This window comes from Leptonotus elevatus, chromosome 1, assembly GCF_054856555.1.
Source record: "Leptonotus elevatus isolate MCC_2025b chromosome 1, RoL_Lele_1.0, whole genome shotgun sequence".
Classification (NCBI taxonomy): Eukaryota; Metazoa; Chordata; class Actinopteri; order Syngnathiformes; family Syngnathidae; genus Leptonotus; species Leptonotus elevatus.
The window spans coordinates 6250054-6277531 of NC_141239.1; the positions used below are offsets into that span (position 1 = coordinate 6250054).

A 27478-nucleotide genomic window follows, 5' to 3' on the forward strand; every position below is an offset into this window, starting at 1 on the left:
GCAAGCGAGGCTGCCGCCGCAGACAAGGCCGAGGGAATCGGGGAGAAAATTAAATTGCGCTAACATGCCGTGATTTACATTGCCATCGACCTCCTCCCCCGACAAATTAATCACATCTTTTCCGACACTGCTTTTTTAAATCTTCTTTGCGGTTGTTGCCGCAGCAATTACAGTGCATGCTGTGTACGTGAGGAGGTTCCCGCCGGTCATTGTGTTAAATGCGGACATGGGTTCGCACTGAGGCAATGCTGGGGGTGTTCACATCCACGTGGCTTGTCAACCCCAAAAACTTTTTGGGACAATAGCATGTTCTATGCAGCCTCACTAATCTAAATATGGCATTCTGGTTAATATTGTGTTAGTGGAATATGAGTTAAGCAGCATTTATCTTATTACTAAATTATGCAAAATCTTAAAATAAGAAAATTAAACTTTTACAACCCGAGTTCAGGGCCTTTGATGTTGGTTAGTCATCCTTAAATGTGGAAAATGTTGTTTTTAAGCCTCATAGTACTTAAAACTGGCTGTTAACACTCAAGGCTAAGACTGCTTAGATAATTAATATGCATCTTAAAGTAAGCAGAATGATCTTGTCTGACAATCTTATTTTGAGTAAAAAATAACTTCTCAAAGCAAAATAAGCTAATTGATGTTAAAGTCAAGACAATATATCTTACTCAAGATTTCAGTTTTTGCAGTGTGAGACACTCAAATCTAATGATAAAGGTGTACTGTGTTGCTAATTTAAACGCACATTTCTTGCGTTTTGAGTTTTCTCTTAGAATAAGTTTACTCCTGTAAAATATAAAAAATAAAACATCGTTACTTTCTTGATAAGGGATACGTACTCTGACATTTCCTTCAATCTACGCTGACATAACATTGCTAACTATTCGATGGCAGCGTAAATCAAAACTGAAACTCAATTTCTGACCGTTTTTCGAATTAGACATGAGTACATTGTATAAGTACTAGTCATAATGTTGTGATTGGTTGTTGCATATACATTACGTGCGGCTTTTCTTTCTATTGACTCAGCTGATGATGTGGAAAACCCATCATCGCCTTTCCCATTCTGTCAGCATTACTCGGAGTATGCATATTTCTGTATGTTGGCGGGCATATGTGTGTCCTGCAGGTCCATCGCATCATCGCCCGGCACCCGCTCCTCCCCAGGTACCTTTTTTCCTGTTGCCGCGCTCGTTTGTGTCATTGAGGCTGAGGGAGGTCGAAAGGCGGGGTCACGCGGAGCTCGCAACAAAGCTCGTCCGTCAAATCCCCGCCACCCGATCGACATTCTCCCGGCTCCGCTCCACCGCTCGCGCAATGTGAAATGCGCTGCTGTTTTCTGTCACTTGGCTGCTTGCTATTTGCATCATTTCTCCCTCTCTCTGGCCCCGGGCTCCGTTTTGACTAGCATATTATTCATGAAATGCAAGTTGCAGGACCAGCTTTTTTGATTAAATGGTGTAAATGTCCATATGACAACTCTTTTTGTTGGGTGCCACTGTAAAAGGTTTTTTTTTTTAAAGGGGGAAAAAAAGAAGACGAGCATCTGACTGACTGAAGTCATAAACAGTTATAGTGTAGGCTCACCATTTTTTGCATTAAAAAAACATAAACAATTTATGAATACTTTAAAAAATATATATATATATTTTAAATATTACCAGTGTCCCAAAGACATATTTCTACGTTTTTATGTTTTTTTTTTAATGCTAGAGCATACAGACGGATTTGATACAGCCTCTGAACCGCAGAGAACAGTTGAAGCAATGGTAGTTATTACAAAAACGGCCAGCAGGTGGCAGCAGAGTATAAGAGATCAACCAAGGCCATGTTGCAAAAAGCTCTTTTCCCCACTGTTTTCAACTGATTTGTGAATGATGATGAAACTTAGCTATATTCTAATGCTAATTGCTGCAAAACGGAAACAGATAGAAATAAACTATTTTTTCCTGTAGAAAGAAGAGACTCTAATCTTTCGTTTGGTAGGTTATATGTTTTTATAGCAATAGAACACAATATTCTGTGGGCCTTGCAAAATCAGTCAAAATCAAGAAGACTAGCATCTGACTTGACTGAAGTCATAAACAGGATTATTAAGCAGTTATAGTGTAGGCTCACCATTTTAACCGTCTGATCTTACAGTCACAGTCACATTCATCAATATTGTGTTGCTAACATTTATTAAACCAAGTGGGAATAAACACAATATGATGCGGTACGCGTATTTATGCAAATCAATATTTAGCCTACTAATAAGTAGCATTAAAGGGGAAGTCAACCTTAAACAGTCATTGACAATAATATATTATATGTATGTGACCTCACTCGTTTAAGCATGACATTCTGATTAATATTACATTTGTGGAATATGAGTTATGAAGCTGAATCCAGCCATTTTTATCCATCTCAGGGGGCGGCCATTTTGACTCTTGCTGTCGTCTGAAGATGACATCACAGTTGCTCAGGCAACCACCAATCATAGCTCACCTGTTTTCTGGAGCTGCGCGGTGATTGGTTGTTACCTGAGATCTGAGCAACATTGATGTCATCTTTAGTTGACAGCAAGCGGCAAAATGGCCGCCCCCTGTGATGGATAAAAACGGCTGGATTTTGCTGCTTAACTCATATTCCACTAATGCAACATTAACCAAAATATCATATTTAGGCTCGTGATGCTGCATAGAACACATTGTCAAGAATTTTGGGGGGTTTGAGGTCCCCTTTAACCATAAAAATGAACCCCAGTCTCAGTTTTGACCTGCTACCGCCAGATGTTATTACTGTAAGTGCTGCTAAGAAAGCTGTGGTGGAATTGAAAGAAGTCCTTCCATTTCTTTAGTTTTTCTTTCCTTTGTTGACATACGCCAAGGTAAAGAAAAAATATTTTGTTCCCGCTCTTGTCAGTCATTTTCCCTCTCAGATTTGACAAGGCTTAACTCCTCAGGCTATTTGTCATGTTCAAATAAAGAGCCTTTGTTTACACATGCACAGACGCGGGTTGAAAATACGCTGCAACATAAATTCAGCATTAAGTGTGTCGAGCAGGCACCGTGCTGCTTTTGAGAAGTTTATGTATTCAAGCGGCTTTGCTCTTTCTTAGCATGGGCTGACTCCAAACGATCAAATTATTGACGTGCACAGATGCTTCTTTTCATCCGCCAGTGTAAACGAATGCAAAGTGCACATGTGGCGAGATGGTCCGCCTCTCTCCCGCATCCAATCCCCCCCCCCCCCCCCCCCGACACCCCCCCCCCCCCCCGTGATAAGCATGAGTCACCGGTGCAGTGACCGAACCGACGCGATCTGTATCTGGCCTCCCCACCTCGACGGAGGCTGGAAGCGTTGCTTCTGGGAACCGGATACCTGAAATGCGGCAAATTTATACCTGCTGTGAACTACAGTACTGTACTGAACATTCCAAATCACACATAATAGACAATGTGGGGAACATAAAAATGACTATAGCTACCATTTGGGGCAACTTTCCAAATGCTCCGCATTGATTTCCCCCCTGCCCATGACGTGCTGCTAGTAGACCTTGATTCACCATCTGTGGATAATGCCATGCAGGCCTTGAAGGGCTTTGTGTTCAACTAGATCAGGGGTGCTCAAGTTCGGTCCTCGAGAGCCCCTACCCAGCCTGTTTTCCATGTTTCCCTCCTGCAGCACAGCTGAATCTAATGATCCGCTAATCAGCAAGCTTTGCAGAAGCCTGATAACGATCCTGATCATGAATCAGGTGTGTGAGTGGAGAGAAACATGGAAAACAGACTGGATAGGGGCTCTGGAGGACCGAACTTGAGCACCCCTGAACTAGTGCATTCAAGGTGGATTTTTAATGCTGATCTAATTTGAATTAGAACAGAGGTAAGTCAAAAGTGTGTAAACATGTTTATTAATACTTTGTCCTTCACACCCAAAAACTTATTTACACATTTTTATGGGAGGTTTTTATGCAAGAGTATACAGAAGGCTTTGATGCAGCGTCTGACATGAAGAGGTGGCTTAAAGCAATGGTAATTGTGACAAAAAACGGCCAGCGGGTGGCAGCAGAGTATAAGAGATCAGCCAGGGCCATGTTGCAACAAGCTCTTTTTGCCAGTGCTTTCAACAGGTTGTGAATAATGATGAAACTTGGCTATATTCTAATGCTAATTGCTGCAAAAGGGAAACAGATACAAATATACTTTTTTCCTGATGAAAGAAGAGACTCTAATCTTTCTTTTGGTAGGTTCCATGTTTGTACAATAATAGAACACAATTTTCTGTGGGCCTTGCCGTATCAGTCAAAATCCAGTAAAACAGCCCGGAGCGAAGGGGGTTACTTTGGTAAAAATGGCTGCCAGTGAATGAATTAACCCCCCCAAAAATATATATATATATATTTTAAATCTCTGAAACAGCTAATTCAAATTTTAGAAATGCAAAAATAAATATCTATTTATTGAACCGGAGTGGCGCACCGCAGCCATTGGAGGCTGTCCACGTGACAACCTCGTCATATTTCCAAGATCGTGTTGTACTTTTTTTCATTTGTGACATACACATGCTTCTACTAACTATCAAAACACAAAATTAAAATAAAAAAATATAAATGTATGTTCATGCAAAGCCGTGAGTGAGTATGGATTTCCAGGCTAGCGTCTTAGTCCAAAACGTAATCATTCATAATGGTTTTATTTGACGGTCGTGGCTTGACTGGCATTGAAGCTGCTTTTCCCAGCATGTCTAGAGGCACCACCACTGATTTAACTAAAGCTGCCAGGCATCTGATTCTTATTAATCTGTGTTTGGTTATTTAAAAACAATTCCAAATCTGCCACAATGTCATGATTTGACCAAATCGTAACCAAAAAAACGTTTTAACGTTTCAAATGAGTGGCTTGTAGGGGACGTGGCATCTTGGAAAAAGCTCTTGAAGACATGCCTGCCCTGTAACTTATCACTTCAAAAATAGTGAATAAGGGAATAACCAGATCCATTAATACTGTGCTCCAGTTTAAGACAAATTTACAAGAGCATATTTGCCTATTTTCCACATGGTGTAAATGAATTATCAGGCCAAGGTCACTCTGAGATGAAAAGCTCAAATTAAACTGGACACCGTCCATTTAACGGATTCAGCAAATAAGATGATCTAATTCAAGTTAGCACATCAGAACATGCAGTTGATGTGTAAGGTTTCGCAAATGGAATGTTTCTAAAGTTGCGCAATTTGGAAAGCAACCAAACTCCCCAAGAGAAAATATGCTTATCAAAATATATAATGTACTGTTCAAACCTGTTCAAACCACTATGTATGTGGTTGTAACAACGTATAATAACTAACTTTGAATGAAAGCCAAATTCGCATCTCATTTTGTACTACAAATGTTAATCCTGGCTACTTTGCTTCTTCCTCATGAGCTGTGAAGCTGGAAAAAAAAAAAAAAGAATAAGTCCACAAACGTGTACTTTTCATCATCAGGGGTTGGATTTCTTCTGCTGAGAAATCAAAGCAAATAGATATTTCTACTGTGTGACCACATAGCGGTCATCTGGAAGATATTTTCTCAAGTATAATAATGGAGTTTATTGGGCTGTCAATCATTTTAGCCCAGATTAACCTTGGGAGGCACAGTGTGAAGTACACATTTTCTATCTAGATTTTTGTTCCCTGCATAGAGGGGTCGGGGGTGGCTGTTTTGTGCAATTTTATACTCCTTGCTCAGGCATCATGTGGATATTCCAATAATTAATGAGTGAATATACTGTATATAGCAACATGCTTTTCTTTTGTAACTCAGCATGACCTGACCAAAGATGTGTTAAAAGACCCGTGTCCATTTCGTCACCAGACATTCCCGTGGGTGGCTTAGAAAGCTTAACATCTCACCGTGCCTTTCCTCTTTTCTTTTTCCCACCCTTGCTTCTTTCCATTCTTCATCTTGCTGTCACTCTTCCTCTCTCCAAAAGCGTCGCTCCATCCCGCTCACTTTGGGCAGACATCCAGGAGCGATGGGTCGCTCTAAGGATTTCATTAAAAAGATGTTGATGGAGTTCTCTCCCTGGGCAAATAAATGTGCTCAAGTCCATTTGAGGGTGCATCGTTGGGAAATGGATTACTGAATTGGAGAAGTGAAGGAAATAGGAGATGGGAATTGCAAAGTGAACAAAGATTAGTTATAAAGAATGCTGAATTCCGAGTCTGTCTTTTTTAGGGTTTGCGGTATTTGCTGCGTAATAGTGATGACTCTACTTCAAAGGGTGTATTTACTTCATTTGACGTTGGTGCATGCGTACTCCAGATGTACTGTCTGCCTTTTTTTGTTGTGTTTTGTTACTAGCATCACCATAATTTGTCTCACTTTTATTGATGCAGTAAATGTGTCTTAACATTGACTTACTTGGGAAATGGACCTACAAATGTGGCTTTGACTGTTTCAGGCAGCACAAACTGCAGCAAAGTGTCCTCTTATGGTTTATGTCAGCATTTTGACGGACTCAAGGATTTTTTTTCTTTCTATATTGATGTCACGTCCTACTCCTTTCGACAGTATACTAGTTGTCATGAATCAGCAATATGTATTTATATTTATTTATTTGACAATGGATGCCAGAATGTTAGAATGGCAACTCGTGCAGAAGTGCGTTGTTCGAGAGCTACACCCAGGATTGTTTGTGTGTGTGTGGGAATGTTAAGCCAGGTAATGAGAATTATATTAAAATGTTAAGCAATTACGCAACCTTTGCTGTTAGTACTCGTTATTTTGCTGTTTTTATCACAAAAAATCTTTGCTAGGAACCCGCTGCAATCGGTGCCTGTCACGGTTGCTTATCCCGTCCTCCTGTGTTGTCTCACGGCCATGTTGGTTTGTTCACGGTGGCCTAAAACGGGATGCAACTGTCCATCTTATTAGGCCTCAGTGTGTGAATCTGCTTTCACTTTTGAGCAAAAAAAAAAAAAAAATGCTGGTTGTTCATATCTACACAGCCATCCCGCCATAGTCAATCCAAAGAGTTGTCTCCATGCTCCGGGGGCCTCGCAAAGCACTTGATGTTTTTCTATTGACACAAGGTCTGTTTTAATTCCCATCATCACTTTCCCTCCACCCGACTCCCCGTGGTATTAACATTGTTCTCTTTTTACTGGGAAAAGTGTAAAACACATTTTTTTCCTTTTTTTTCTTCTTTTTTTTTTTCCTTTAGAGCATGAGCCGTTCAGGATTTATGAAACCAGGATTTTTGGCAGCGCTATCACTGGACCAACAGCAGTAATTACCAAAGAGGTTTGCATTGCTGCCTCCCGACCCGGAGGAAATATTATTACTTGTGGGTCTCTTTGTAAAGTCGGTGTCTTTACCCGGGCCAGCTTGTATCCATGCAGGGTGCCCCAGTGTGAAGCTTGATATTAATATGGAGCAAAGACAGGAGCATAAATCAGTGAGAATAAATACATTGGAATATGTTTAGAAATAAAATGTTTTCCTCCAGGTTACCCTTTGTGTACAGTGGAACCTTTTAAGTGGACTGCACCCAAAATCTTAATATTTGCACCACATTTTTTTAAGAAGGCCTTCATTTGTTTATAGTTGCACACAACGTTTCCTAAATGCAAGAAAGACCACTAAGACTGCTTAAAGAATGTTTAGGAAATGCTGCAACATGGATGTAAAATGAGATAGAAAGAGTCAAAACTTAATTCTGCCATTAGCCAGGGTACAGCGCGTTATCTAAAAAGGTTACCCTTTCCGTGTGTTGATGTGCTGGTGTAGGCTACAGCCCGATACGTTCGAATGAGATTAGGCAATGATCAAGATAAAGCAATATCTATTTGTCATTTGCCATTGTGATTAAATTGGATTAAAATCATGCAAAATGTTACAAGCGGCATACAATAATATTGGATATACTTTTTTAAAAACATATTTTTATAAAACCTCTACTTCATTTTTGATGAGGTTACTTACTACATGACTGTATTTTAATGTTGGCCATGGATACTTGATATAAAAAGTTTGAGAACCATAGATGTTAATGAAAAATATAGAAAATGGCACTAAATAAATGCTAAAAATGAATTAGCTTAACTCATTCACTGCAATTGACGGCTATAGACGTCAAAAATTCATTTGAACTATTTCTATTACTTTAACTAACTAACTAACTAACTAACTATTTCTATTAGTTTACTTTTTTTTCTCCACTTTTGTTAACAAGAGTATGAAAACCTAGAAAAAATGTTTGTACGTTTAGAAAAGTTATAAAATTTGTGATAAATCGTGAGTTAACTAGTGAAATCATGCGATTAATTACGAAAACATGTAATCGCCTGACGCGCCAAATTTTTAATAATCTTTTCTTTTCTTTAAAAAAAGAAAAGTAAATGTATTTATTTATTTAAAATTTTTAATAATCTTTTCTTTTTTTTCTTCTTTTTAAAATAAAATATTATTAAAAATGAGGAGTGTCAGGTGATTATTATAATTTTTTTTAATCATAATGAATCGCATGACTTCTTTAACCTTGAACAAACCCCGACATGCAATTCGTGAGCAAATTAGCATCGCAAATGTTCGCGGCTCAGTGATATTACTTAAGTTACTTGAAACTTTTTTTGGGGGTTTGCTTTGTATCTGAGACGAAAATAAAGGTACGTATCCAGAAGTCTGCATTGTAATGATCGAGATAAGAACGACGATACGGTGAAAGCATTAAAGTCACTTGAGCTTAACTCCTCCTATTGATCTCTCCTCTCAGTGTTTGATTCACTGTTAAAAAGTAGAGTGCACACTCCTTGGATTGCTGGACTGTTTCTGAACTGGTTGGCTTGGCAATTCAGGGTGTGTATTTGTGTAAGGGTCGTTCAAAAAGTTCCAAGCCTGACCCTGAAGGACTCGCAGGAAGGAGACCGTTGACATCAGTGCACTTAGTGCAACGGTGCTGAATCATTGCTCAGAAGATGCAACTATGTATGTATATGTATATGTCAGATGGCGCCAAGTCAACGGAATAGGTGGGGGCGGCGTAGTAATTGAAAGCTGCATCTGGCTACAGCACCTGCAGCTTGTGCAAGAGCACAAACGGATAGACACTCTCTGCTTGAACTTCTTTAGGAGTGGCGAATCAAAGTGTTGTTCCCAGTTTCAAAGTGGTGAAGCCACATTTCATCTGAGTTATCAATCTGCAACGGATGTTCTCGGGATCAACCTTGAAACCAGTCAAACGTGTTCTGGAAATGTCCATGCTGTTGAGTTTCTGCTCTGCCGTCAACATTCTTGGGAACCATCTTGCAGTCATCCCTAATGGTCGTATCTGACTGAACAGCAAAGGCTCGCAAGGGCGTGTAGCAAATGCTGTTTTTTGTGTTTTGTTTTTTTGTCAGGGTACGTTCAACATCGCTGACCACTGCAAATGTTCGCCAACAGTCGTCACAATCAACTTCAAAAAAGATTGCCGACAAGGAAAACTATTGAAACTGTTGCCGAACGTCTGCCAAATGTTTTAGCGACGGTTTGTTATAATGGTCGCAAACCATTTTTCTTGTTGCCAAGCAATTTTGAACATGTTCAAAATGATTTGCTGACAAAAACATTATTGAAGCTGTTGACGTACGAATGAACTTTGCGATGGTTTGCGACCTTAAATGAACACTAACCCAAAAAATGATTCCGTGCGCACACCCTCGCAAGCCTTTGCCGCTCCTGCTCCGCTTAAAATATCAGTTAGACCATATGATGAATGGTATCAGGTTCTTGATCAGTGGTTGAGATTCGTGGACGACATGACAGAGGGTCATCTTCCGTGCTACTGCTAAGCCTGCCTCGCTTGAACGCAGCAGCCCACTTTTCAATAGGAGGGGGAGTCCTCAGCAAGTGTCTGTATTATGTACTCCAACCTTTCTTTTGAAAATACTTAATGATCGCTCGAACCTTTGTTTTGTCCATCTTCAGATTTGTCACATCTCACCTTCGCCGGTCCATTACCAGCGAAAAAATGAAAGCAGAACTCTGTGTTAGCTTTGTGTCAGTGTGTTTGCCATCTTTTTTTCTGGGTGAGGCTTCGAGCTTTTTGAACGACCGACAACAATGTGCATTCAAGGTCAAACGTTAAATCTGTCTGCAGGTGAAGGAGCACCCGTTTAAAGGTCAAACCCTAACGAAATCAAAGTACTGAGCAAACGCCACCTTTTCAACACCTCGGTGCACTCCCGTTGACAAGAATATACGCTAACGCAAGCAGCGTGAACACACATTTTAAAGATTACTTCTCACCAGTGTCAAACCATGCATGGAAATCCTTCGGATTACGATTCATTGCCTGCATTCATTGCCCATGTATGCGCCCTCGTTCAGGCTGGTCTGTTTTTCCTCGGTGTCTGTATCCAACTGTGGCTTATCTGTGAATTCTCAGGTTGGGCTAATTGGCATTATTAAACCAGTGGTGGGCTGAAGATACGCAGCTTGACAGTCTGCCTGTTTACACAAAACTATCAATGCCTCTGCGTGCCTATTTGGAAAATTGGACAAGCAGCTGTCAGTTTCAATAAAAAAAGAGCACATGGCTTCGCTGGAGACTCAGGTAGTCCAATTACAGGCGGACACACTCAATGTATTAGGCAGGAGCCGACGCCTATCTCCTTTAATTCAAACTGCGGGTGGGGAGACGTCATTGGTCGATGTGTGAAGGGTAAACGCTGTTGGGAGCCGTTGCCAAGACAATTGCAGAATCTTCTGTATGTTTACAATCGGGTCAATTGGATGAAGGGAGGAAGTGGGAGAGGGTGAAGGACAAAAGTCCAGTGAGACTTGAGTCACTGTTTTGATGACTTGACAAAAAGTCAACAATTTATGACTCCACATGATAGACTTGAGAGTTAAAGACTCGGGACTCGACTTGACTTGAGACGTGATGGTATGTTACACATACAGTTTAGATTGAAGAAACAGAAATTGTGCAATGATATCATTGTTTGACCTTCTTTGTCTTCTCTTTAATGTAAACCATTGCATATGTGACTCATCTCTGCTCTATTGACTTAGTGCAGATTGCCATGACACATTTGGATTGCTGAGCAATTTCTCTGATTCTTATGGGTTTTTTTTTCCTGTCCGTTTGAAGGGTGGAAAGATCCCCGTGAGGTGGACGGCGCCTGAGGCCATCGCATACAGGAAGTTCACGTCAGCCAGTGATGTGTGGAGCTATGGCATTGTCATGTGGGAAGTGATGTCATTTGGAGAAAGGCCCTACTGGGACATGTCCAATCAAGATGTAAGTGCTATTCAAATTTGTAAAAAAAAATAATAATAATTTTAATAATATGTAGGGCTGTGCTCCAATTCAGATGTGAATTGGCCGTTAAAAATGAATGCCGAATTTTCAGATTCGAGAGAATGAAGCATAGCAAATTGTCGCGTGTGAGTCACGGGAATGTTTGAATGGCAACGAAAAAGTTAGATAAACACCTTAGGTTAGCTTAGCGCTAGCTAGCTGTTACGACAGAACATGATGGATAAAACTGAGAAAACAATTCTGGGTTTTGCCGTTGGCCAGTGTACGGCAAGGGATTCTGGAGGTGAAACTAAGTTATTTTAAACTAAAAGTGAAGAGCATTCCATAAGATGATGCAACTGCATTAGCGCGTCAGCCGCATACAATCTTGGTACACTCCAATATGATTTCAAAAAAGGGAATGTGATGCGGGGTAAAGTGTTTTAGACAACATATGGCGTAGATAAAGCGATAAATTATAAGTGCACTTCATTTAGCATTTGCCATTATGATCAAATTATATTTTTATTATATATTTTTTATTTTTTATTTTAAGTGCAATTACTAATTAGTTGATTTGGTGGTTGAATGGTAAACGAACAGCAATTGCGGATTTTGCCAGGCACTAACAATACGCAATTTTGTTCAAATAGAAGGACTTGGGCCATGGTTCCAAACTGGACATTCGTTAGTTAGTTTCTTATTATTTTCCAGTTTGAGTGAAATGTTCACTATATCCCCAGTGTTATCTAACATTACATTTTTTAATGGTAAATGATCTTGGGGACGATCACGAAAAAACTACGAGATTGTGTTTATAATGTGTTTATTCGAAGATCATGGCAGCTAAAATATATAGTTAGAGGAAAATATGATCACATGGTAATGTAATATTTACTTATCATCTTTTCACCAAAACATTTGTGGCATTTTATATAACAAGGAACCATATTTGGTAACTTCAACTTCAAAGGATGCCATGACTATAAAACAGTAGCAATGTAACAATGTGAATCCTCTCGGAAAATGTGATTATAATAAATATGTCGTGATGAAATAAAATAAGCAAACATAATAATAGACGTTTCCAACTATTGCTTTGCATGCTTTGTAAAGGAGTATGCTAATAGGGTTGATCTTAAATGACGTCACCTTCTCCTCATTAATATGACGTCCCAGGCGTGAAATTTCAACACGGTTCAATTGACAAACACATTTTGGAACAGCTTAAATGGTGGTTGACATGCGGAGACCTCAATGTGGGCGGAAAGAAAGCAGTTTTCGTAGAAGATTTATTGTATGATCGTTGCTGCCACTCCGGTGCGGTCTAGATGACTGCTAAATATCGTGTCGGTCCCTAATTGTCACGAAAACGAAAGACATTAAAGTCACGATTTTCTTTTGAAGATTTTAAGCCTACCTTTGGGCTGTTACTTCTGTCTAGTTACTTTTGTAAACTTGAGGTATTTTTGGTGCATTTACACCGTGATATATAGTAGCTAACATGTTGTAGCAGGCAGCTAGCAGCAAGGCTAACGCTGAGAAAGCAGACGATAAACATATCCTGCAATCGTTTGGTTCTGGATTTTTAGCTGCGAAATGTAGAGAGCACATTAAAGGTAAGGTGTCTTCGGTGACATTTTTCGCGTAAACCGCTACCGTTAAATTGTACTTGCTTGAACCCAGCGGAGACATTCCTCTGGAAACTCCCTTCATTCGATCGCGGTCACAACAACAACGCCAAAGCAGCAGAGGTTTGTTGTAATCATAATACGTCTGCTAAGTATATTTATGGTGAAATAGTTGACAAGTTTTGCCTCGTACGAATACACTCCCTCAGTCGCCTGCCTGTGTTTCTTGTCCAAAAATCAACTGGCCACGCCCATGCGCTGTTCTAAAAATAGTAGTTTGGGCGTAATTGTAAGCTGCCCTATTAAACAGCTTATAATAATAAATGGACGATTCAACCCCGTATGTACTTTACATACTGTCAAGGGTAACACATGAAATAGTAAGTGGTCATGAATCACACATTTTATCCATCCTCCATCTTACATTATCTTTGACGATGTCCTTGACTCTGACTTTGAGCGAAGACGTCTTACCGTCCCAATCGCACTCCCACTCTCCTCTAACTTCCCGGAGAGAATTTCGAGAGCAGAGTTTGCGGGCGTCCGTTTGGATTGGGTCCACGCGCAAAGACACAAGCTTTGGAACTTTTCCCAAACTCTTGAGATTTCTCTCTGTCAGCGAGCAAAGAGAGCCGCCCATTCGACCATCAGGCCTCAGTGGATGCTGCTCCGCAAGGACCATCCGATGCAACAGATGCCGCCTCAGTGGGCCAGCAGCAAACGGCAACCTGCAGAGGCGACGGTAGTGGCGGCAACTGGCATCGCTCAGCATGCCCGGCTGTCCTCCACACACATTATTTACAAACACACAAACTTCAGGATGAATCACTCATCAAGATTATGCTGAGTTGCGCTCGACTCTGCGGCGGAGTACAGGGCGCAGTGTCTAATTTTTTTAGGATAGTATCTTTAATACTCAATTTCACACCAGGTCCTTATCGCACACTGATGCATTTTAATGGAAAATTATATCTGGGAGAAAATGTACAGTACAGTAAAACACAAAAACATAAAGATGTGAAGAACATCCATCAATGACATCAGCCACGTCTGCCCTAACACGTCGCCAGATACACTGAGGTCCTCATTAACTCATTCACTGCCATTGACGGCTGTAGACGTCAAAAATTTATTTGAACTATTTCTATTAGTTTAAAAAAGTTTCCCACTTCTCTTAACAAGAGTATGAGAACCTAGATTTTTTTTATTGTACATTAAGAACAGATACAAAATGTGTGATTAATCGTGAGTTAACTAGTGAAGTCATGCGATTCATTATGATTAAAAAAATTATAATAATCACCTGACACCCCTCATTTTTAATAATATTTTATTTTAAAAAGAAGAAAAAAAAGAAAAGATTATTAAAAATTTAAAATAAATAAATACATTTACTTTTCTTTTTTTAAAGAAAAGAAAAGATTATTAAAAATTTGGGGCGTCAGGCGATTACATGTTTTCGTAATTAATCGCATGATTTCACTAGTTAACTCACGATTTATCACAAATTTTATAACTTTTCTAAACGTACAATCATTTTTTCTAGGTTTTCATACTCTTGTTAACAAAAGTGGAGAAAAAAAAGTAAACTAATAGAAATAGTTAGTTAGTTAGTTAAAGTAATATAGCCGTCAATGGCAGTGAATGAGTTAAGCTAATTCATTTTTAGCATTTATTTAGTGCCATTTTCTATATTTTTCATTAACATCTATGGTTCTCAAACTTTTTATATCAAGTATCCATGGCCAACATTAAAATACAGTCATGTAGTAAGTAACCTCATCAAAAATGAAGTAGAGGTTTTATAAAAATATGTTTTTAAAAAAGTATATCCAATATTATTGTATGCCGCTTGTAACATTTTGCATGATTTTAATCCAATTTAATCACAATGGCAAATGACAAATAGATATTGCTTTATCTTGATCATTGCCTAATCTCATTTGAACGTATCGGGCTGTAGCCTACACCAGCACATCAACACACGGAAAGGGTAACCTTTTTAGATAACGCGCTGTACCCTGGCTAATGGCAGAATTAAGTTTTGACTCTTTCTATCTCATTTTACATCCATGTTGCTAATAGCCTCATCCTTATGGAAAACCACAAATGCCAAAATAAATCAACAAATAAATAAAAATATATATTAAATATAACTAAAAAATGAAATACAAAAAAATATACATGGAAATAAAATCAACTAAAAATGTTTAATTAATTAATTAAGTAAAAAATAAATACAAAAATAAAAACCGAGATTCAAAAAATAAAAATAAATGTGGAAATAAATAAAAATAAAAATATAAATTGAATTTAAATCAATCAATAAATACAGATGCTCTGCTGTCATATTTATTTATTTCATGCTGCAAACGCCATCAGCTTGAAATGTGTCATGAAACGTTATTCAAATGAGGGGGGGGGGGGGTTGTATCCTAAGCGTGTCTAGCCTATATACGGCACATTTAGGGAGATGGGACATGCCATCCAAACGTTCCTCTCTGGCGACAATACGCTATGATACGTTTTGACCAGGGCCATCTGGCGTACAAGGCAGATGCCCGATGGGCCTGCCTCTTTTGGGGCAGATGCAGTGCTTACTCTACATGTTACCCCCAAATTGGCCCCCAATTTAGAGGGATCAATCTGTTGAATACAGTTTGAATATAGATAGCAAATTGAAACCTCATCAATAAAGTACATCAGCAAAACGACATGTTAGGCAGGAGTCAGTCAAAATGCCAGGTCCGATTTTTTTTAATTTTTTTTTTATTTTTTTTGCGCCAGCCCAGCCCTGGTTCTCACTCAAATGTGAAAATTCTGCTTCGGCGATCATTTTCAGAGGCCACTAAATTCGAGTCACCACCGATTCATGCACAGCCCTGGTATTTACTGATATTTAGTCTCGCCTGAAGTATATTTCCTCGATGAATGGGTATGCTTAATTCCAAGGGAGTGTATCTATCGGGTCAGAACAGGTCACTGGTCATGTCAGGATAAGAGGGGTGGATGTGCAATTAGTTTTAAACACGGAGGGAGTACACGCATATTAGACAGAATTATCAATTACCTCAATATGAAAGCAGATAAAAGCTCCCCCTCGCTCCCCCCGTCCAGGTGATTAATGCCATCGAGCAGGACTACCGTCTGCCGCCGCCTATGGACTGCCCCAGCGCGCTGCACCAGCTCATGCTGGATTGTTGGCAGAAGGACCGCAACGTCCGGCCCCGCTTCGCAGACATCGTCAGCACTCTGGACAAGATGATCCGCAACCCCACCAGCCTCAAAGCCGTCGCCAACATCCCTGCAGTGTAAGTCGAGAAGAAAAATGGAGATATTGTCGTCATGCAAATGCGCCTGTCGATGGTTTGTATTCATATATTATGTACGATGTTGTCCGCACTAACACATTACTCGCAGTTACAGCCGATTGCATCACATGTGACTTTTCCTTGCTCATGTTGTGAAGCTCGCAAGTCATCCATGATGCATCGCCCTCGTTTCAATTTCACTTTTGTTTATTTGTATATTCTGTTCCAGACTCCCTAAGTTCTTTGTGCTCGTTCTGCCCGCAGGCCTTCTCAGCCACTGTTGGACCGATCCATACCCGACTTCAACACCTTCAGCTCCGTAGAAGACTGGCTCGGTGCCATCAAGATGAGCCAATACCGGGACAACTTCCTCAACTCAGGCTTCACATCTCTGCAGCTGGTGGCTCAAATGACCTCAGAGTGAGTTTGACGACATGCGCGCGTTCAAAGCCCATATGGCACTTGAGGGGCTCACTCGAGTCAAGTGCGCCTATTTTTTAACACCAAACTCCCTCTTGTAGCCAACATGCTGAATGAGACTCTGAGTGCATGGAAATACAAGTCGTTAACAAAAGTTACATTTTGCAAAAATATATGTGAATACGGTTGGAATCCACGGTCGAATGCAATCTGTTTTAGGACACTTGTTGGCTCACAGGTCGTTTGAATTTCAAAATCATATTTTGCAAGTAACTCATGAATAATAAAAAATGGTTTTGTAAAAAAAAATCTAAATATTTCAACCCGTCAATGATAAAAATGGGCTTTGTAAAAAAAATCTGACTATTTCAAAACATAAAAGATAAAAATTGGCTTTGTAAAAAAAAATTCTCACGATTTCAAAACATGAATGATAAAAAATGACTTTGTAAAAAAAATCTAATTTCAACACATGAATTATAGAAATTGGCTTTGTGAAAAAAATGCTCACTATTTCAAAACTGAATGATAAAAATTGGCTTTGTAAAAAAGAAATCATTATTTCAACACATGAATGATAAAAATTGGCTTTGTAAAAAAAAAAATCATGAAAACAAAAAATAATTCTCCCAGTATATCAACACATGAATGATAAAAATCTACTTTTTTTTAAAAATTCTCACTATTTCAACACATGAATGATAAAAATTTGCTCTTTTTTTTATTGTCACCATTTCAAAACATGATTGATAAAAATTGTCTTTGTAAAAAAATTTAATCAAAAATAAAAATAATTCTCACAGTATTTCAACACATGAATGATAAAAATAGGTTTGTAAAAAAAATAAAAAATAACTAAATACATTCTCACAGTATTTCAAGAGTAATTTTTCACTAGCCGTATCCCACCTGAGAATGAAGCGCTTTAAGCGGCCTCGCCAGTTGTGGAGCACCAGTCAAAGTGCTGTGGGTTTTTTGTTTGTTTGTTTTGTTTTTTCATTTACAAGAAATCAACAAGGGCCAACCTCATTCCAGCTGCTGTCATCACTCACTAGGCCATGTCTCTTTAATAAGGCACACATTCAACACACGGATACTACAGTAGCTACATCCAGTAAATGCACGTTATAAAACTTCTTATTTCTTTACATTCTCCTTTATATATTTTTTATTTTGTTTTCAATATAGTGCTAATTTTCTTTATTCAAAACATAGCAACAAAATTGTGAATTTGTTTAGTTCTGAAACGGATAAATCACATTCCAATTCATTTTAACTCATTTACTGCCATTGACGGCTATAGATGTCAAAAACTAATTTAAACTATTTCTATTAATTTAAAAAAATTCCTACTTTTGTTAACATAATATAAAAATCTAGAAAAAATGTATTGTACATTTTGAACAGATATAAAAAAAAAAATTAATCATGACTTAACTATTGAAGTAATGCGATTAATTACAATAAAAAAATGTAATCACCTGACACGATAAAAAAAAGAAAAGATTATTAAAAATGTAGGGCGTCATGCAATTAAATTTTTAATTGTAATTAATTGCATGACTCCACTAGTTAACTCACAAATAATCACAAATTTTACATCTATTCTAAATGTACAATATTTTTTTCCCTCGGTATTCATACTCTTAACAAATATGAAAACAAATGTTAAACTAATAGAAATAGTTAAAATTAATATTTGACGTCTATAGCCGTCAATGGCAGTGAATGAGTTAATGGGGGATAATTGATTTCGTAAACTAAGTTTGTACAAATGTAGTTGAATCCCTCTTTGTTTGTTTTTTTTAATCTATTTTCCTCTGCTGTGGTCAGGGACTTGCTGCGAATAGGCGTGACCTTAGCCGGACACCAAAAGAAGATCCTCAGTAACATCCAGTCCATGAGGGTGCAGATGAGCCAATCGCCCACCGCCATGGCATGACTACAGGGGGCGCCGTGCAGCGGAGCGGGCAGCATTCGGAGGACCGCCTCCAACAGCAAATACGGCCCCCGAATGACCCCCGATCCGTCGGAACGCGCCAGAGTGGAGACTGTCGTCTTAATCTGATCCACACCGGGAGACCAGGGTCTACACTTCCACACTTAGAAAATCCACACGGAGAAGTTCAGGGTTCAGCAAAAGGAAGCTGAAAACTGCAATCGGGGGAGATTCCTCAGCAGTAGTCGGGATTGCTTGTTGTACCTCTATGTTATCTGGACTATTTTAGAAGCAACGTGAGCTGTGATTTTATTTGTATTTTTTTTTTTAAAACTCGTGTGCAATGAAGATGCCTTTGACCTGGCCAGACATAAGTGGTAGAATACTAAAGTAATCAGTAGGAGTCATTAGGGGGGAGAAGAATACAGGGATGTACAGTCGAACCGCTCACGTCATCTTTAAGCTTCTCTGTTTTTTGTCCGCGTTTGAATCTCTGTAGCAAGATGTGCCACTCTTGCGTTTAACACTACCTGTCGAGTCGTGGGCGGGGGGAGGTGGGAGGCCTTGCCCGCGGTCGGGGAATATAAATATGTTTATCTCTTGCGAAATATGATTATATCTTTCATAATAGACCTTCATATTGAAGGTGGTGATGCCCATGAATGTGTATGTACAGGACTCTCTGCTTGCATTTTTTTTTTGGCAAAGACTGCTTGGACACATGACCTGGATCCCTTTTTATGGACATACTATGGGATTGTACGTCTTTTAAATCCAGGGACGCGACTTGACTCAATCTTTACATGATGGATATGTGAGGAGAAAAAAAAATGTTAAAAAGTGAAAGTCTTGGTATTGTAGAGCTACATGAAAATTGCTGTGTAGGAGTTCCCAAAAAGCATTTTTATTTGAGGTTATGTTTAATGTGGGTGTACACATGCTGTCTCTTTGCTGGTGAGCACGCACTTACTTGTACAGTTTTCTGTTTTCAATTCCTCATGTTTGTTCAAAGTGCAGCGGGGGGAAGGAAGGCGCCTCCTGGTTTTGGCCGGCCCCACATTCATGGTGAGTGTACGCCAATTACCACTTAACTCATTTTTCGGGATTATTGTGTCCTGTTTTCATTATCGATTTTTCATTGGGTGGGTTTCCATCCACCAATTTTATTGGAATTTTCAAGAATTGCGAAAAAGAAACTGAATGGAAACGGCAGAAATTCGGAAAAAAAAGGCCCAAAATTGGCCCTAAAAAGTTTTTACGCTTGGAGGGGGTGGTTTTTGAAGCGTATCGAAAAAAGGAAAATGCGCATATTGGCGATGGAAACTGATTTTGCGAATAAGCGACTACAAGACCGGATATACGTCGCACGTTTTGACCGATAGATAAATTAATAAATGGCGGATGATAAAGTAAGATATGTTTGGGGAGACGAAGAAACACGATTATTTTTATAGTTAATTAAAGGGCTTTGGTAAGAGAGCACATGAGTCTTCAGTTGTACGCAACAATTTAGTTAGCTCTGAAGTGCAGACAGATCTTTGTTTATTATATAGTATATCGACATTGACTACTGTTTTTAATTAAAAGCATGGATTTCAAAACAAGATATTATTAAACATCACACAACAAACAGCTTGAGGAATTCTTAAACATGGTAGATATTAAATTACTTGAAGCCCATTTGTATTGAATTGAATTCTTTGCACTTCACTGCATATCTTAAAAAGAAGTTGCGCAACCACATATTTTGATTGGGACTTTTTTTTTCCTGGCCACTGGATTGTTTGTTTCATTTTATTTATTTTGTAATTGATTTTATGCAAAATGACATTTATGAACACATTTTAAAAATATAATTGCCATTAATTTAAAAAAAATTAAAGGAAATTTGCTACAATTGGGATGTATAGGTCTTTTTAATTCTTTGTATCATAAGTACTAATGGTATCGGCACTAGGTATCGGTGAGTACTGAATATTTAAGTATCGGCATCTGTATCGGTCTAATAAAAAGTGGTATCGAACATCCCTACTATATACTATATATTAATGTAATGAAAATGGGTTCGGGGGAAAAGGAAAAAAAATCCCGAAAATGAAAAATCCAAATTGATTTGATTTATTGAAAATGTAAAGACAATACAAGATATGAAACAAAAAATTGAAAGAAGGAAAAGATCATCAATAGATGTCATAGCTCGAACTTATCTAGTCTTACTCCATATTACTCATATCGTGTTAATACACTAGTAGGTTATTCATATTCAATACTATATCAAAATAAAAAAAAGTTCATGCTCATGTTGATACCTAATTTGCATATTTTTTGTTGTTGTAAACCTCTTTTTGAACACAGCGAGTGATTCACACTTTTTCAATTATATTTCATAATTGTTCCATAAATTAACACACGTTACAGAAACACACATTTGATTTATGTTTGTTCTCTTCTTGGATTTTTAAAGTGCTTTGCGCCCCTTAATTTGTAACAGCAAACCTCCCTGATCTGGAACAGCCTCTCGATGTTGCAGCAAAGTACGCGTACCTTATTTGTGCTGTTTATAATGGTAAAAGGAGTGTACTTGTATACGGCTTAATCTACACCATTATGTTTTCTAAAAGCGCTTTACAAAACCTCATTTTCACTTTTTTGAAAACATATCTGGCAAACAACAGAACCCAGGTATTTTTTATTTATTTATTTTTTGCTTTAGGTCATGTTTTAATTCCACCCGTGTCGTCATCCATGATGTGTCTGCCGTAGCCGCTAGCTAGCACTAAGCTAACCTGGTTGGAGGGCTCAAATTTCATACCTCTTCTGTATGACTGAGCGGGTAATACCAAAACCCACGTAAAAATAAACCCCAAAAGCTTATTTAAGAAATGAATCGACCAAGGTAAAAACAAAGAGCATTCTCACTACAATTGAAGTTACTTTTATCAACATAAAATATTAGCATTCACATTTTCATTTCATTAACAACAATCTTACTTTATTTTTTATTTATTTTTTATTATTATTTATTTTGATTTTTTTTTTTATTAAAAAAAACAAAAACAATCTTTCTTCAATTTTATTTTGAGCTATTTTGTTAGCTTTCATTCACTATAATAACTTTATTGACAACTTAAGCATTGAGCCTAGAATAAGAAACATTGGACTCTTCTTTCACCAGAAAAAAAAAAACCAAATGTAGCAAAACCATACGAGTGTTGTTCGTGACCGCCTCGTCTGAAACAGGGCATGCATGTTTGAAAAGCGTAGCGGCGCTCCAAATCAAAATGAGCCCCCTTTTGCATCTCTGCGGAGCCAAAGAGAGCATCTGGGCTGACGTTTGCCAACAGATGCCCGATGCCATTCTGACAGCCGACCATTGCAGTTTATATTTGCACGAGCACAAAAAGGCTTTTAGTGTCAAGCGTACATGACACTCAAGCGCATCATAGCTGCCAAAATTGCTTTGGCGGTGGTCTGGAATGATCGAACAAAATAGTGCATGTATGTATTTGCATACTCTCCAGTACACTGATTCACAATCAGGGGGCTGTAAATTTATTTTTATTTTTTTTGCTCATCATGTATGCCAGCAACATTCAGTGACATTGGTCATAATGTTGATACTTTGACAGCTAAGTAAGTTTTTTTTTTTTTACCACTGTCCTAGATGATTTTCCAAAATCAAAACACAATCAGATCCTGGAAGAAATTGTGTTTAACCTTGCGAATATTTTGTCACACTAATTTTCATGATTCTTAAGTAGACATGTTGGAGACCTTTCTGACTCGCTAATGCTAATTAGCGCGCTACTCTCTGCACTTTTATCACTCAAAAGAACGTCTCCACGCTGCAAACAACAACTTCTATTGGAATAACTTGAGCGTAATTTTTTTCCTTCTACTCCCTAATGAAGCTACAACTTAACAGTGTATCAGACCACGTGGACGCACGCCGCCCCTAAGTGGCCAAATCGGGTACAACATGAACAACGCTCCCAATAAAGGCACACACAAACAAAGGGAAGACAGTATAAAATAATTGAAATAAAATCGATTCTGAATCGTACTAAATGAGAATCGATTCACACCCCTAATATTCTGTCAGCATAAAAAAAAATGAAGGAGCCCTAAAAAATTTAGCTCTAAAAAAAATATATATATATATATATATAATTTAGCTCATCTTGAAAATCTCCTGCTCTACGTCAGCAATAGAAAGTGAGCGTATTGATGAGAGTGTTTCCAAACACTGTTTAAGACTGGCATGAATACCTGCCGTGGGATTCAATTAGAATGCATTAGCACTCCATTTGGGCGCCGTCTCATCTGTTTGCTTTCGTCCACACGAGAGCCCGTCAATGAGATGTTCATTATGCAAACGCTCTCATTCTATTTTCGCCATTTCCTCTGTTTGTCTCTATCAAACTGTAAATGACACGAGGCGGGGTGTGGGCGTCCTCCTCCCTGAGGACCCTTCCATATGGAGACCATTGACAAAACTCGTTCTTTTTTGTTGTTTTTTACGGCGCTGTCGGAAAGTGACCCTCTCCGTTGCTGATTTCGCGCTTGTCGTTTATGTCGGAGAGGATTTGGACCCGAATCATGCCCTCAAATGGAACGTTCTCCTTTTTATCTTCTCTTTCAGGCTCCAGGGAGGCTTGACACACTCTTTGTACACATGCACGGGCAAGCGCGCACGGTCAACGAGAGGCCGTTCGAGGCAGGCAATGAGGAAGCAACCAGTCACAACCTCACACCATTCTATGGTACACACTCGTCAACATTGTTTTTTTTGTTTTTTTATGCGTGCGTGCGTGCGTGAGCCTGATCATGTACAGACATTTTTACAGGCGCGGGTACATCGTTTTGCGTGTGAAAGTCTCCCTTTTATTCGTCCGTTTCTGTAAAGCTCCCACTTGTAAATTGTGACAAAGTACACGTCCAAGAGTTTGTAAGCTGTAACTTTCTGAAAACTGTTGTACTAAAATGCACATAATAAACGCCTTGACAAAACGAGTACGTCACCTCATGGTCTCTCGTTTTTTTTTTTTTTAAATTAATATCCACATGGAAAAAAAAATATTAAAAAATATATATATATATATATACGCATGAAACTGTGAATTGGTCAACAAATCAGAGGTGGGGGGGCTACAGTAATTTCACAGCAGGCTTGTCAGATGTTTAATGTTTACTTTCACAAAGAACTGACAGATTATATTTAAAGTCTTCACCAGTAATAATGGAGCCGTCACTCATAATACGAGCCAGGCAGAGAAAGATCAGATTTCATCTCTGATATGTGTCCAAAATGCCAACGTGAGAATTTAGTCGTTAATAATACAAAAGCTGAAGCTGTAGCTCTTGCCATGATGCCACGGTGATTAGGCACACAAACCAAGAAACATGAAAACAAATCATCAAACTGATCATAAAAAAAAACACAGGATTTTTATAGCATTTAACTTGATTTTACAAGTTTCATTCATTTGCTCACTCAAGGTCAGCCCAATTCACTGTTTCAGCCCACCCAACACTTGTTTTGGGTCATATCATGCATTTTATTTAAAGTAAACAACATAATTGTACTGGATCAGCCTTGTTCAGCTAAACTCATCACGACTATGAAGACGCTAATCATAGATTCAGTGACGCAGAAAAAGTCGAGGTGAAATCAAAATCAGACTGAAGCACCTTAAATTCACAGTATGAATAAAAAAAAAACAATTAGAGGTTTTCATACTCTTGTTAACAAAAATGTAAAAAAAAAAAAAAAGTTAAACTAATAGAAAATAGTTCAAATTAATTTTTTACGTCTATAGCTGTCAATGGCAGTGAATGAGTTAAGACTTTAGATTAATGTGTTGACAGACCAGGGCCTTGTTTTATCAAGAGTTAAAATTAGGGATGCACGATAATATCGGTGGGCGATAATTATCAGCAATTATCGACCAATTTGACGTCCTACAGATAAACCAGATAATAAAGAAATCAGTCCATTTGTTGAGTTGTGCCCAACCTCCCCTCTCCTAGGTAGTGTCGCATATTTGTGACGTCATAATGCACGCGACTTCGCCAGTGTGGACTTTCTTTACTGTGTCTCCCCAAAATTTTACTTTCCCAGTTTTTGCCATGACTTTTGGCAAACTCGAAATGAATAACCGGTTGTATTTGAAGCAGAGATATCAATAAAATGTTGCTTCTTGGTGCTTTACACAATGTTCCAATGTATTTGTACATGTTAGACTTATAGTAGGACTTGAAAGTATATTTGTATTCAAGTTAATTATGCGAACAATTATCGGTATACTTATCGGTTATCGACATTGGCACTTTCTAAATCAGCGGTTTATCGGTATCGGTCAAAAATAGCATTATCGTGCATCCCTAGTTAAAATCGATTATAAGTTACAATTGGCCAGTCACTCTCTACAGACTTCACTCTCTGCTTAGACTGATTCAACAGCGCCCCCTGCTGTAAAGTTTACTGGCATTTGGGTGGATCTTGGAGTTTGGGCACGAAGCTCTGCTCGGCAGAATATTAGTGCCAAAAGTCATGTGACTCTTGTAGTATTGCTCTTTACGTACGCAAATTATTATTTTTTTGCAATTGAAGGATATTTTTTTCATACTTGAAAGATTTTAGTTTGCACTAGAAATATCTCTTTTTTGGGGGGGTAATTGAGGATATGCTTTTTTGTGTGCATGTAGAACAAAATGCATTCGTTTGTGAATGCCGTTTTGTGTGCGTAGATCGCGTTTTGTGTGTTTGCAGGGTTTTGGTATGGTTTTAACTCCATAGAAGACCAACTTCAAAATAAACCTCCCCATACCAAGTAATATGTGGAACGCAATGCCAATGAACACTTTTATTTTGAAGTTGTTTCCGGAAGCGTTTTGCCAGTCGCGCCGCAACGGATGACTTGACTCGTCCTGCGGAACGTGTGTCCGCTATTCTTAATGCCGGCTTAAACAAATACGACCAAAATCAACAAAACAACTTTGTACGGAAATCACGTTCAATTGCCAATTAAGGGCACTAAAAGAAGACTATATTACGCTGACATTGTATTGCACGGTGCCTGTTGCCAGTGTTTAGGGCGTCTACAGTGTTAGCGTGCTAACGGTGCTAGCGGCTGTAGCTAGAGTCATCGGACTAATTTTCAAAGGCAGTCTTATCGACGTGATGATTTGCACACTTTGACGCTGTCACCCGGACACAGTTACCGTTCTTAGAGATCAATTTAATAAATTGGGCTCACTCAATTGTGGTTCTCACGTCGCTTTGTCTCACAGACCAAAAACTACTCAACTCGGAATTTCATTTCATGCAAAGTGCAAAAATCTGTCATGGAAAACAAAAAACCCAAAACAAATACATTTATAAATATCGTAAGTGGGTAAATGAATAAGCAAAAAAAATAATAACACAAGTAGATAAGTAAATGAAATAAATAACTTAAATTTAAATTGTGCTTTGTGATTATTTTCCTCTCTAGAAAGTTAGGGAGAGCAATAATAATGTAAAAAAAAAATAAAAATAAACCAATGGCTAATAACTTGAAAAACCCTGAAGTATGAGACTCAAATATAAAAGTAGTAAGAAGTTAATAAATAATATATTGTTTATATGTATTCTTATTTCAAGTATATTACTTTTTTTTTTTTTGCTATAAACTCTACATTCCCAAAAGTGAGGCCTTGGAAATTAAAGTTTCCAGGGGGTGATTTTGATGTTGTTTTCTTTCCAAGTATGTTCCCAAGTAATGACATGCTTGATGAGGTGAGTCAAAAGATAGTGAGCGGATGTGTCCCAACTCTTCCCACTCAAGCGTTAAGACTTTATTGACTTGTAAATGATTGATGACTGACTTCATATTGGAGCAGGCAGAAAGCGGCGCCGTAGAAGGGAGGACGCCAACTAGACTCAGCAAACAGCCAACGTTCTGTCTTTTTCAGTGTTTGATACGCAACACTCACTGGCGCTCTCAATAAATCCACAATACAAAAAGCAAAGATGAAAACCTCAGCCAACTCTGTTATTTATTGCGCTTAATGCAAATGCTTGGTTACAATACACACAAACATGGCAGCGCATTAAATTTGGTATTTTGCTGTACTACAGTTGTTTGGAGGCATTCTTAATCTTAACTATAAAATTGATACGCACACACTTGCTAACTTAGTAAATTTAATAAGAAAAAATAGCTGTAATGTACAGTACACTAGTTGTATTGTAAAATATTTTCTATTTGAATAGGTTCTTAATATATAAGTTTAAAAATATTTATTTGTCATTAAAAAAAGGTTTACTAATTATTTGGATGGATAATTACTCGTTTTATTTATATGTAAAGGAAAAGTTTGATCGCTAAATGTACTTCCGGTTTGAAATGACACATTTCCTGTTTCCGGCGCCGCACTTCCGGTTTGCGCAAAACATGTCACGGAGCAGTATGGAAATGCAATCCACTGCCATCCATGTTGAATTATCAAGCAGGAATGCCGTAAGTTTCGTTTTATTAAACTTTATGCATATGAGTGTGAATATTAATGCATATATTTGTCGAAATGTTGTTACAAATAATTCGATGCACTTTCGTTTGCAATGGTGCTACAGTGTGTGAAGTGATTGACTTATGTACTATATTGACTGCAAAGTAGCGAGGGACCAAAACGTCATCTTTACCATTTGGCCAAAGACATCAAACAATAAGCACAGCTGTGAAATGTGACAGCATGAGGTGTTCCAATAAAATGTTTTAATGGTACTTTATGGTTCCTTTAGGGAAAGTGAGAGTAGACTCATTGAAATGGTGTAATTGCACTTCACTAAAAGCAACACAAAAGTGTTGCAACTGATGTGGTGATGTTCTTTATGGCATCCTTCCCGTATTCCTTCTGCTTAATTGGCCGTGTTT

The 27478-nt window shown here is 38.4% G+C and overlaps 1 protein-coding gene across 2 annotated transcripts in view; it reads left to right on the forward strand.

Annotated features, from left to right (window-relative positions):
- Positions 1–23581, forward strand: part of ephb1 (EPH receptor B1) — a 238604-nt gene extending 215023 nt beyond the window's left edge. For both annotated transcript variants that reach the window (XM_086072304.1, XM_086072312.1), the window contains exons 13-17: positions 11110–11259; positions 16008–16201; positions 16466–16621; positions 18455–19625; positions 23203–23581. In XM_086072304.1, coding sequence (XP_085928430.1) covers positions 11110–11259; positions 16008–16201; positions 16466–16621; positions 18455–18563 — 609 coding nt within the window. In that variant the 3' untranslated portion in view covers positions 18564–19625; positions 23203–23581. The remainder of the gene's footprint in view (positions 1–11109; positions 11260–16007; positions 16202–16465; positions 16622–18454; positions 19626–23202) is intronic.
- Positions 23582–27478: the final 3897 nt, after the last annotated feature.